The 13,757-nt window shown below is 38.4% G+C and overlaps 1 protein-coding gene across 2 annotated transcripts in view; it reads right to left on the bottom strand.

Moving 5' to 3' along the window:
• tnmd (tenomodulin) overlaps positions 1–13,757 on the bottom strand; it is an 82,938-nt gene that overhangs the window by 4,632 nt on the left and 64,549 nt on the right. For both annotated transcript variants that reach the window (XM_028009562.1, XM_028009563.1), the window contains exons 5-6: positions 9,969–10,122; positions 5,982–6,076 (exon numbers count right to left, since the gene is read on the bottom strand). In XM_028009562.1, coding sequence (XP_027865363.1) covers positions 5,982–6,076; positions 9,969–10,122 — 249 coding nt within the window. The remainder of the gene's footprint in view (positions 1–5,981; positions 6,077–9,968; positions 10,123–13,757) is intronic.

Genomic DNA, 13,757 nt, shown 5'->3' on the forward strand with positions numbered 1-13,757 from the left:
TCCTGGTTTCTGGTTTTCATGAGGCGTTTTACTAAACACCAGACAGTTTGTGTTGAAATAAAAAAGTTTAATATGAAAAAAATATTCAAATCGCTCAGTTAAATCATCTTTAAAGCTGAAACATGTGGTATGTTATGAAACAGATAAAAATGCTCCGCTCCCAGTCAAAAACAACCAATCAGAGCCAGGAGGCGGGTCTTAGCGCTGTCAATCAATCTGCTCAATGTGCGAATGGTGGAAAAACAATCCATCGTTACAGGAAAACTGTTTAACTGGCATTAGCATTCATGGCAGGCTAAATTGTACCAGTTGAAGCTAATGAGCAAGTGAGAGTGATTGACAGCGCTAAGACCCTCCTCCTGCCTCTGATTGGTTGTTCCTGACTGAGTGGTGTATTTCTGTACTGGGAACACTGGGAACAGAAGGGCAGAGGAGATACATTTTTTCACATATGGGGAGACCTATGGTGACGCACAAAATATCGGCACTAACATCGGTATCGGCCATTTTTTAACAAATCTGTATCGGTCCAGTAAATGTTAACAAAAGAATTTTACTCAAACATTACCTATAAAAAATAAATCTGAGAAACTGATCATTTTAGGTGGTCTCTTAATTTTTTCCAGAGCTCTATAATATTGGTAAATATCGGTTATCAGTCATAGCAGCAGTATTAAAGTCTGATATCAACATTGGCCCATTTTTATATGGGTGCATCCCTAAAAACTCATAATATGGGAAAAATTACAAGTTTTCCAAATTATGTTTTATATTATGGGAAAAATGTTTTCTTCCACTGGCAGATTACTTCAGCTTTAACTAGAACTTTTTGTTCAATATTAAATAATTAAGCTGCTATTTCTTGCTGAAAGTTACCTTAAGTTAATTTTGTCTTATTTCAAGTGAACTGATGTATTTGCACCAGAAATTAAACCAAAAATACTTTAAGATTTTGTGTTTTTACAGTGTAAAAACTTTTGCCTCACTCCGTTTTGATGGCTACATAAAATCCCAATAATACGTATTGATACTGTAAGAAGTGAAGAAGCTGACGGCGGTGTGAGTAGTTCTGTGAATCTGCTAAAAGTCAGAGCAATGAGGAAGTCTGTGATGCGTCTGATTGGAGCGTTGATAAGGCGAGCAGCGTTACACACTCGCGAGACATTTAAAACACGCAGAAACGGTGCGACAGATAAACATCGAGCATAGCTGCGTTTGATTTATGACTATGACAGGCTCAGGTAGGCTTTTAATGATTTATTGTTCCAGTCGGGTTTCAGGTCATCAGCTTCCAGGCAACAATCTGTTATGGAAACAACACGAAGGCTGTCAATGGACCGACGATAATCTTATCTGCCGCTCGCAGCCCGAACTGGGATGTAACCAAGTCTGGCGCTCCGGCTCAGAAGAAATGAAGGAAATATTTTATTCAAATGACGTTTATCAACACAAACAGCCAATGGGCAGCATTGTAGCTTAAAGAGAATTAATCAGAGCTATCCTTTTAAAACGCAGCCTACATATTAATCGCCTTCGCTCTGAGTTGCCGTCTCTCATGGGAAGCTGAGGTGATAAGAATAGTTCACCTTGGGAAATCTGAGACAGTCAGTCACAAACAAGCCGCATTAATGAAGAGTAAAAGCCATTACCCCCTCGCTGCCTCTGATTTCATCACACCGTCCTCACACACACACACACACACACACACACACACACACACACACACACACACACACACACACGCCTCCATGTATAATATGAGACACTGGGTGTGAATGAGTCGGCAGTGTAGAAAACTGTGTCAGTCATTCAATAAGCTGTAACGAATCAAAGCATGACTCCTCTAATCTCCACACTTGTTGGTATTATTTCACACACCCTGATCGCCGCTCTTCATGAAGCACATCCCTGGATGTGTTATTAAATCTCATCACATTCATTCTGTAATCAAAACAGCAACGATAACGCTTCGTTCCCTGCTTTGTATTCAATAAGCCCTCCGTTTCTGTTACTTCAGGTACGATGGATGGAGCAACATTTGAAACGTGTTGCTGTGAGACCTGGCCTCAGATTTCCATCTCTCTGAGCGTTACAGTGAGGAGGGATGACAGTGAAAACCGATGTACTGTAATTCAACAGTCATGTTTTTCTGTATACTCAGAGTGATAAGGAGCTTTAGGTTCAGAGTGAAGATTTCTCTGCTGCCTTTACATTCCTGCAGCTTTTTACCTCTGGTATGCATTGCACTGAAACCTACAGTGCCTTACGAAAGTACTTATGTCTCCATATTTTGATACATTTTCAACAAAAACATCTATTTGTTAGGTTTTTATTCGATAGACACAAAGTAGAGCATAAATGTGAAGTGGAAAGATTCACAGTTTTCAAACATAGTTTGTAAATAAAAATCGTAAATAAAAAATGTAAATAAAAAAGTCTGTCATTAGTAATTAACCCTGACAGTTAATATTTGTTTTTTACTCCATAAAATCTTGCTATCAGCCACTGCAGACATGTTGAAGAAGGTGCACCAGCCAGGTAACACCAAAAAATGGGACATACCTTTGGAAACCTGCAACGCTAGAAATACACAGCACCTGTGTTTACATATTAAAGGTGACCTTTTATGCTTTCTTTAACAGATTAGGATGGGTTTCTTGGACTTACAAAAAATTATGTTCATTAAAGTTTTTGCACAAAATCCTTCTCAGATAATGAGATTCTAGTTCTGCATATTTTTATCTCCTCCCAGAATGAGCTGTTTCAGGGCTCTGTCACTTTAAATCCAAATGAGCTGCTGCTGGCCACAACCGCCTTTAAAATGTTTAGACTCACTCGTAAAAGTGGCTGCAAGCAGACATGCATTCAAATGTATGTCTTTGAAAAGCAGAAGTGGAGCCTGCTGCACAACCAACCAGAATGCAACAAGTGGTTTCTGAATGGTAAGTTATCATTAAAACACATGCCTTTTCCAGCAGCCATTGTAAAGCACATGTAGCAGTAAAACCAGCTGACCAAACATGGTGGGTTGCTAGGCAACAGCGCATTGACTTAACATTCTGGGTTTTTTTTAAACGGCTCATTTTTGCTCTTAAAAACATTAACTTACTGCCAAAAACATGGCTGTGTTTTTTTAAGTGCTTTGGTTGTTTTTAGAAGCAGTAGAAACCCAAATGGAAGTAGAGAAATGTGAAAAAGTACATTTTTCATAATAGGGCTCCTTTAAAACATCCGGTTACTTCATATCAAAAGCTCTATTTTGCTATTTGGGTCAAGCACAGCGGTGCCATCTCTCTACAGGCTTGTCAGGGGAGGCAGTTATTTAGTTTGAGATGTTCAGGGCCAGCTTGGAGACAACCTGCGCTCCAACAGGGCAGCCGTGGCAAAGTTCAGCAGCATATATCTGTCGGGCTCAGCCACAAGGACTCAGCCGATTATCCTGCTTTGTGAGCGCGCTCTGCGGGCCGGAGTGGCACCGGATCCCAGGTCTGTGAAATGCAGATGAGCTGAGCAAATGTTTTTTTATGTGTCAGAAGAAAGGAACCAGTGTGTGTGTGTGGGTGTGCACAGCTACATGAGCGCAGGAGGAAGAATAATAATAAATAAAAATAAATGCGGCTCACACATGTGGCATCCCACCGACATGAGCGAGAGCTCAGACTCCCAATTACAGACTGCTGCCTGCCCTCCGCTCGGCCACAAAGGCCTTTGTTATCAGCAGACCCACAAACAGCGGACTGGAATGGATTGCAATGGTGCACGTTGCTCGGCTGATAGCGGCAGAATATTTCAAAAGGAGCGCAGAGTTTTTCATCCCCTGGTTTGTTTTAATTGCACGGACAGTCAGGAAGAAGACAGAAGCTGAGGTGTTTCTGGGACGAGGCTGATAAATGTCAACGCTACGGGACGACGTCTCATTTCTCCGTTTCTCATCGCTGTGAAGAGGAGAGCGCGCCTGACTCATTATCCTTGAAGTTACCTGAAGTGGCAACTCAAGCGCTGAACATAAAGCTGTGTAACCTTTGTGTCACCTGCATCTTAAATCAGGGTGCATACGGGTGCTTGAAGTCCTTGAAAATACTTGAATTTCAATTAGGTGTTTTCAAGGTCTGTAAAGTCCTTGATTTCTGTATGAACCCCTTCCAGCGCGACGTCATGCGCGTAAGATCCCGCCCCCATCTTCCTGCTGGAGGGCTAAAAAGCTGCTAGCTAACAATGGCTACCATTGGTTTTAGCTGTTAAGCTAGCAATATAATCCTCTAAATCTTAAATGTACGCCTGATGTATAAAAGAAAAAAATGATGCAGTGCTTTGCTACTAATTGTCAACAATACGACAACTAGATAATGTCAGGAAAAAGCTTTAATTAAAAAATTCATGAGGGAGAGGGCAGGAGTTCAGTTATGCTAGCTTGACTTTGACAACATGTACAGTAGATGTGCTGTGGAATCTGGTGAGTTTTGGTTCAGTTAAAAATTTTTAAAAATGGCAACTTACACACCAACTCTGACAGATCTTTTGTAGAGCAGGAGTTTAAATTAGCTAATAAACTACCGCAGTGTTAGCTTAGCTGCAGCTAATCTACCACAGCGATCAATTATCAATAATCTCTCAAAATAAACATCAAGCCTAAAAACATAAAACTGTAACGGACTGAATGTTCTGTTCTTTGTGTGGGAAATGTTTGAGTGTCTCTTTGTGTTGAATCCTGACACCTAAGGCTTCGTTGTTGTCAGTTGCTATGGCAACGGGTCTGTGTGTAGCCTAGCCGACAGAGAGCGAGAAAAAAAGTGGTTTTGAGTTGTTTTTTTCTACATTATTCTTTCCTTTGCTGTGGTGCACTGCACTAAATTAACACTACCTACATTTCCAGGTTTCATTTCATTGAGTGGCAGCGCAAGAATAGAATCGTCTTTATTTGTTGTTTCTGTTGTTTTCTTCCAGTTCCAGTGTTAAATGTTCAATAAAATGTAAAGTTTATTGATTATTAGCATTGCATTTCTTGAAAATGATCTCAAAAACAAAAATATTATCGTTTATCACAATAACTTCTGGGGCAATTTATCATACAGCAAAATTTGCCTAATCTAACATTTGATTAAAACCTTAAATATGGAAAACGTAATGTACAGCTGAAAGCAGCTATTATCATAAACCTAATAAGACTTTTTTGTTCTCTTTCTCTGAGGTTAAATCAGAGTAACAGGGAGAGTGTGAGAGAGATATTCCAAACATAAAATTTTGTTTTATTTTAGTTTAGAAGACTATTACTAAAGTTAATAAATTATATCATATTGTGAACTGAAACTGTTTTTTTTTTTTAGCTCATTTGTATTGTTTTTATCTCCAAAGTTTGGGGAGTTTTAAAACTTACCTTGAAAATGCTTGAGAAGTGCTTGAATTTTTTTGCAGGAAAAGAGTCTGAACTGCGGTTTGCTTTTGTCACTGCGCTGTAATTTACGGTGCGGCGTGATTTTCCCTCAGAGCCGGCGATAATTAATCACGCTGTATTGAGAGGTCTGGATGCACGATGCAAAACCCCAACACTTGGCCTCTGCATGCGGTTTATGTGCTTTGATAATTAAAGCGTTATTAATAAGTGCAACTCATCTGTGCAGCAGCGAGTGACCTTGGGAGCGCTGATTTGTGCAGAGATGTCCGCTGACTGAGGAGGGGGAGAAAAAGCGCCAACGGGCGCTGCAAGGCACAAGTTGCTGCCTTTGAAAGGCTGGATATTCCTCTCAATTAATGGGAGACATTAAGGGAGTCTTCAATGAACTAGCCTTGCTTAAACAGATATATAGAGCAATTGCTATGCCCTCTGGTGCACAAAGTCAGTTTTAACATCAATTAGTGAGCAATTTATATGCAGAAAGAGTCGAGGCAGAGCGGCCTGATTGAAGTAGCTCACTGTATCTCGTGGTGTGGTCTCTGGCAGAGAGGAAGAGGAGAGGAAGAGGAAGAGCAGGGCCTCCACTTACGTAATCGTTCACTGGAACATGGTCCAGGACGTCCCGGGTGAAACGCTGACCTGTGACCTCTGCGTCGGGCGTGTCCACGTCCTGAGCCTCGGCGTCTGCAGGAGGGAAGGAGATAAGGACCGTGAGTTTCTGCTGTTTGAAAAGGAAATGAGGAAGATTAAAATTTCACCCGGTTCTCCCTGTGGCTTTTTGTAATTAACAAGTGAAATGTGCTCAGATTCAACCTGAGCTCTTTTTTTTCCTTGTTCGGTTAAACAATGCTGTTCTTGTTGCACTAACATGAAATTCTAATTTGTGAAACATCAAGTTTTACAGCATGTTGGAAGGAATCCCAGTCTCACCATAACCAAACGGAAACACACTGGAAGTGGCCGGGTGCACTGGTTTTACACTGCAAAAACACAAAATCTTACCAAGTATTTTAGGTCTAGTTTATCGTCCAAATAACTGACTAGAAATAAGAAAAAACTAACTTATATACAAGAGCTTGTGTTAAAGTAAGTAATTCCTTAACATTGATGAAAAATACGAGTTGCATTGGCAGATTACACTGGGTTACAAAAATATTTTTTGGACGTTGTCTGTTTTCTCAACTGAATTGGGACTATTTGGCACTGCTGAATCCAAAAATAACATAATTTTTAAAAATCAGGTCGGGTTTTTATTCTAATTTGATTTAGAGAAATCAGACCTTCTGACTGAATTGATTACATTTTTGTGACATTATCATTTCATTTCCGTTAATATTTCTCATCCGAAAAAGGTTTTAGGAGAAAAAAAAACGTTTTCCAACGAGTGTATTAGTTAAATATTACAAACCTGGATTTCTGTAAATTGAATAATAAACACTGATACATGTAAATTAAACATTACGTCTTCATCTCTCATTGATCCCAGATTCTCAGGAAATCACTCCAGATGTGAGAACAAGTCATGCATTTTGATGCTCATGTTGCTCCATAGTTCAGAAAGTTGACCTGATTTAGCAAAACCAATGAGATTTTTGGATTCAACTCATCAAAATGACCCTGAAACAGTTGAAAAACCCCAGACAACGTTTTGGCTGTAGAGCCAGTGTAATTTAACTTACAGCTCAGGAAAAATGTTTTGTTACAAGTGAAATAATCTACCAGTGGAACCAGAACGTTTTCATCATTATTAAGGAATTATTTACTTAAAATAAGGTCCTGTATGATGGCGAAAATTTACTTGCAAGTTAGTTCAAGTGTACAAAGATAGCTGCAGTGGAAACTGGACCAAAGATACTTGATAAGATTTAACATTTCTGCAGTGCAGTTTTATTAAAAATAAAACAAACTTTGCATTTTGTTACATTAAAACATAAAACTTCATTGTTTCATTAGGATAGAACAGAATTGTGAAACTAGAAGGTTTTAAAGATTTAAAGGTGTGTTTGTATTCAGACGCCTTTTCTCTAAAAACAAAAATCAAGTGCAACCCAATGTCTTCAGTATGGATGAGCATTAGAGCGACTGAAAAAAATAAAAAAACTTTTTTTATCAATTATGCTTATTGTTTTTCTTCCAATGGCTGTAGTTCTTTTCCTGCTGCTTGATCAAAGCTCACCATAAATGCATCTCTTTTGAAAGCCACACTGCCAAACATGGTGGTGGCAGCATCATGCTGTTGTAATGATGTTCAGTCTGCAACATAACATCCTAATAAAATACACTGAAGTTTGAGGTTTTAATGCTCCAAATTTAAATAAGCCTAAGTGAAAACATTTTAAGGAGACTGCAGTGTCTCGGGCTGAAAAACAATGAAAATTAAAATTTCTTTGTAAAATATTTAATATGTTTTCAAGAGTCAGATAAATATTCACATCAACTCTGAAGTTAATGTGCCAAACTTGTTGGTAAACATGCTGCTTCACACTCCCTGCAGTCATAAATTAGAAAGACTCACAAAAACAAATGTCTAATCATCAGGTGAATATTCATGTTTTTTAAATCTTCTTTTTTTGAGTGTTTATCAAAACAGCAATCTTCACAGCGGTTAAAGTCTCTGTTTTGTGGAGCTGCTAGTGAAACCGTGTCTATCTGCTGCTTTATGCTGACAGGAGAATGTAAATTTTCTTAGATATGAAATCAACTCCAGGAGCTGAAACTCTGCCAGTTCTTCATCATCTCCACAAAGATCTGGTTTAATGTTTTCACATTGTTTTTTTTAAAATGCACATGAGGTGAACCTGCAATCCAGCCCTTCACTGGCTGAACAAACAAACTTTCACTAAAACCTAAATGTTAACTTATAATTCCAGCTTTTAGTTTTATGTCAATATCGTAGATCTATTTTTTGAATTTCCCAGGTTGGATTGATCTCATACTAAATGAAATTGCTCATTGTTTGATTTCATTGTGATTTTAACATTATCAGATTGGAGCTGCTGCAGGCTTTGTTCATTTTAAACAAAATGTTTCAGTGCACATCAAATCCTATTCAGTCTTCTTCATCTTGATTACTACAGCTGCCATCTTTACATTTATCTAAAAACAATTGGCCAAAACTTATTTGTTTTTTCTATTCTTGGTAAATATTTTTAGTAAATATACAGAAATATTGTTGTGATGGTCTCTCCAAAACAATGATTTTCTTGTCCTTCATCCACTTGATCTAATTTGGCAGCTTGCTTTGGGTCAAGGTCACAATATGTAGAAAACTTCAACTTCCTGGCTCATATCTTCAAATGTTGATAAAAGATTTCTACAGAATGTTATTTCCTCTTGATGCCATCTGTTGGTGTTTTCTGGCTAGCTAGCTTCTCCCTTTATCCCTCCAAAATGTCACTATGATCATTGTGACCAAACACAGCAGGACATTTCTGCATAAATTATCCCAGTTTATAGTTTTTTCTTTGACTTCTTCCTCTCTGAGTGGCTTTTCAGTCCAGTACAGAACTTGTTTAATTGTCTGTAATGATACTTTCTTACCAGCTTCAACAAGAATCTTGCCAAGATCTTTTCGTTCTGAAATCTGTTTATAAAGAGACAGACACAGTTTTGGTTCTGTTCATCACAGAACAAATCAATTCCTCAAATCATCAGCATAATTGTCTTGGGACACTTGCACTATTGGTTCAGTGCTTCAGAAAAACATTTAACCAAAAGAGCTAATTGCTCCAAAAACACAAATATGATCAGGATGTACAAAGCGTTAAGTTGGTTCAATACAAGGTAGAAATTGACCTTTTATGACGTTTTTTGAAATATTGTGGTATCTAAGATACCAATTTTTTTCTAATAATCTATTTTTATTTAGCCAAATTTGGCATCATTTTAATAAAAAGTTGTTTCACTCTTTCACCATACAACAGGACTGCTGGACAGAAAACTTATTTTTAGAGGAATGAAAACATGAAACTATTTTCCTTCACCTGTTATAAATGTAACAAATGCTGGAGCTTTTAAAAGAACCCCGCTTAAATTTTTTATTATTTAGTGTTATAACAGTGAAAACATGTTATCGTTCTAATAAAATTTAGTTATTTCATAATATAAGGTGTTATAATTGTGCATCTATGAATTCATATGTTATGTTTCTAATATTATGCTGAGTGTGTGTAACTATTTTTGTAATAAATGTTTTATTTTTTATGATGTGGACCCCAGGAAACATAGCCATTGTTACTGTAAACAGATAAATAAACACATAATCTTAGTTTTTACGTTTTTCCGGTGTTCAACAGAGAAGCAGTGTGTTTGAGGTGTTGCTTTAAAATTCCTGCACAGATGTGCCTCCATTTGACCCAAATTTCAAATTCAGTGGTGTTTTTCTTCTGATTTCTCCCTCCACCGCAGCCCTTACGTCTCTAAACTCTCCTGACACACAAAGAGCAGCTTGAACAAGCTGCTCATGCAGTTGGTAAATCGTGCCGCCTCCACGGACCTCCACATGGCCTGTGGGGAAGCCCTGCAGCTACAGTCTTAATAGTCTGCATTTAGAGGCAGATATGCCCCCTGCTCTCACCAGTCATGGGGGAGGGATGGATCCAGTGGATGGGCATCTGCTGGCAAATCTCCCAGATCTTGGAGTCAAGCAGGAAGTCCAGGTTAACGACGGGCTCCTCGGCAGGAACCCACACTTGGGAGTCCTCCATCTGCACGGCCTCGGCCTCGTCAACCTGCTGGACGACATCGCACACAACACTCGCGGCTGCACGTTTGTTACACAAACACATTAAAAAGCATGTCGGCTCCTGCTAAAAACACCTCGCTGTCCTGCATTTGCACTCTTCTCCCTGGAGCTGTTCCAGCCTTGTAGCTCCATCTATCACCTTTGTGTCTTCAGAGAGGAGAGCAACCTCCTGACTCCTGACACCCGCTGCCCTGCCTCAGCTCTCGCCCGCCTCTCAAGCCCCTGGCATGCTTCTTTCTAAAATACATCATTGAAATTCACAGACGCCGATGATTTGACTTTTAAATGACTTTAGTAGTGGTCTTTATTATTCCGAGAGTGGTTGCAGTGTCGCGTAATGTGACAGACACAATAAAGTTGTGCGTTCTGCCTCCACCCTCCATACTTTACTTTGCACCCAACGCCATTAGACGGCTTAATTTGTTGATACTGTAGTTCATGAGCTGTAAAGTAAACTATTATTGCTTAATGATAGGGACTGCATGTCAGTGTTGTCTAATAGAGACATATGACGGGGATTTGTTAATGCTCTCCCCTAACAGTGCAGATATTTATTTTCTTCATGTATATGTAAATACACACACAAACAAACCCTTCTCTTCCCGTTCCCTTGTTAATTAGCCGCCCAGAACAGAGAAACAGTTCACTTGACAAATGTTTTTACAAGGTGATTTTCTTCCAGTCTGCAGCTTAATTGCACATTAGTTAAGCTTGATGATGTAGAATCCTGGGGCAATAGCAGGAGTGGGAATCATTTATACCGGGTCCTGCCCCCCTCCCTCATCTCAGCCCCGTCATTCTCACTTGAGTTACAATTTCACCCCATTTGCTGCTTTTTGTTTATCAGTAATGGCAACTGCCCCCAGAAAGCCCAGTTTAAAGGAGGCGCATTTCACAAGATTCACATTTTGCTTGTTTTTGTACTTCCATTTGGGTTTCTACTGCTTCTAAAAACAAAACAAGCACTTTAAAAAAAAAAAAAACAACAACAAAAAAATCCCACCAGACACTAAAAAAATGATTTTTAGTGTCTGGAAAGACACCTGTTTCTAAAACCTTCTGAATGTAACTTCACAAATCAGCAGGCATTGCCCAACCCGTTACCTAGCAACCCCAGGGAATTCCAACCCGTTACCTAGCAACCCAAGCTGAGTTCTAGTTCTGAGTTCAAGTGTTTCGTTTTTGACTTGTCAAAGAACGATTCGTACCACTAGCTAATTTGAGATTTGCTAGTAGAAATACTTTGAGGGAAGGTATTTGTTTCTTTTCATATGTCAAAGAAACATACGAAAAGAATGTTTCCGTATGTTCTTATACAAAAACATGAGTAATGTTTTGTTATTAAAACATTATTATTATAATTTTTTAATAATAATAACAAAATTCTTATGCGAAATTCTTTCGTATAAGAATTTCTTATACGAAAACAAAAATCATCACAATTTTTTTTAATTGTAAAAAATAGTGAATGATTGCAAGAAACTAAAAACAAATAAAGATAAAAATGGTTAAAACACATTTTGCTGGACTGCTACTGAAAAACAAATCAAGTATTTGTATGTGCCGGTGAACAATAATCAAACGTAATAAATTAGTGTTTCACATCAACACATTATATAGTCTACAATCTGCTACCACCTTTAGTTAATAAAAGATGCGATTATTATAAAAATAAAGGCTTTTTTTGTCCATGATGAGTCCACCAGAGGGCGTATTGACAGTAGCTTACAGTCCCATGGGTCCAATATACAATTTTTTACAGAATTATAATTTATGGATTCAATTATGACAATTATTATTCATAAAACATTGTTTTGGCCTCGTATTTTAATTGACATAAATAAATATGCTACACTTTATTGAGGTACATTTTAAAAATAACCCAGAAGTATTTCTTCAATGCAACCTAAATGAGCCAACGGTACGCTACGTCGTTCAGTGAACGTAGCTTGTGAACAAATTGGAGGCCGTCTTATTTGGATTTAAAGAGACAGGAGGCCCTAAAATAATTAATTTTTAAATGAGCTCAAAATACGCAGAACTGATCTAAGAATGATTTTGAGCAGGTTTTGTATAGGCCATTGACCCATCCTAACCTGTTCAGGGAAGCATAATAAGTCACCTTTAAGCCAATTCTGCAATGTCAAAGGTCATATTGGGTGCAGGAGGTATTCACCCTTTTTTACACACTCTCCTTCACTTTTAATCACCAACCAGAACAGTAATGATAACTGGGAGGACTGGCGTGTGCCGCAGGGGGATGGTGGTACGACAACAGAGGTGGTGCTCCGGTGCTGTGCAGCAGAAATTAAAATCAAACACAAACAGCACTCTCTAATTGGACCTCTTAACCACTGGAGCCAAGTGAGTCTTCACTGGGAAGTAAATGGAGGTCAGGACTCGGGGCTCACAACAAGACTTTGACTTCACAGTTGAGAAACGACTCCAATATCTTGCAGGAGGAGAGAGAGAGAGAGAGAGAGAGAGAGAGAGAGAGCACCCGGGGGGAAGTGGTAAAGGTCAGTATTTTAGCATGGGGCATGGATTTCTAAATGCCAGTTGACAAGCACAAAGACAACATGATTACACACTGCCAATCTGTACACACTTCTGAAAGGCTTTTCCATTTTCTATTGACAAATGATATATTATTAAGACACAAGCAACTTTTTATCATGTATTGGACCTTGGAAATGATGGTAATTTGTTTTCCAGCAGCCTGCTCCTGGAGCATGTATGGCTTTCGCCTACAGTGCACAACTTAATTATATACCAGTTGTGCTGTAGTTAACAAATTTACCCTCTCCTGCCACTGTGTCCCAAGGGGGGAAAAGCCTGTCGACATGACACATTGTTTAAGCGCCGCTGTTTGCCAGAGATCAACAAAGATTTTCTCACCGTACCCAAGAGCTTTCACATGCCAAACCCAACACAGCGGAGGTTTTTTATCTGGTTAGCTAGTAAGTGAATTTCCCTGACAAACTCTACTAAGAAAGTGATACATGTGAAGCATCTGATTGCTCTTTTTCACCATCTGATTCACACTGTAAAACGTTTGAGCCGCATTTAGTTGTGTCTACTGTCTTCAACTCTGTAAGTAGAATAAAGTTAGCCAGTTGAGTTTATGAAAGATAAACTTACAGTAGTAAGTTGTGTTAACTTTTAACAAATTTGTCAGAGTTGAATAAACTAGATTTTTTAGGTCAGCACTTAAAAAAACTGAAAGAAGAAAAAGACAGGAGTGGGAAGTATTTCCCAGAATGCTCAGCGGCATGTTATTGTATCCTGCGATGGAAGTGTGTTTCATTGATCTGACTCTTGTGGTTATTTCAATGCTTGAGGATAATGTCCTGTTCACACCAAATGTTTTTGAGCAAAATTCATTGTGATGTTTAATAAAATTTATTTTATTTTGAAGTTTTGTTCACGTACTTTGAAAAAAGGATTTAAATTATTCTAAATAATTATTTTAATGTGATATTGTGAGTAAAATAAAAGAGAAATGTGGCTCTTTAACCAGGAGATGGATGTTTTTTTTCTCGCATATTGTGGAATAATTATATGGTTTAAACTGCAGCATTAAGTTACAACTCACAATTCAAGATTAATGAACTTAAAAAC

The sequence above is a fragment of the Xiphophorus couchianus genome, chromosome 23 (genome assembly GCF_001444195.1).
Source record: "Xiphophorus couchianus chromosome 23, X_couchianus-1.0, whole genome shotgun sequence".
In the NCBI taxonomy this organism is placed as follows: Eukaryota; Metazoa; Chordata; class Actinopteri; order Cyprinodontiformes; family Poeciliidae; genus Xiphophorus; species Xiphophorus couchianus.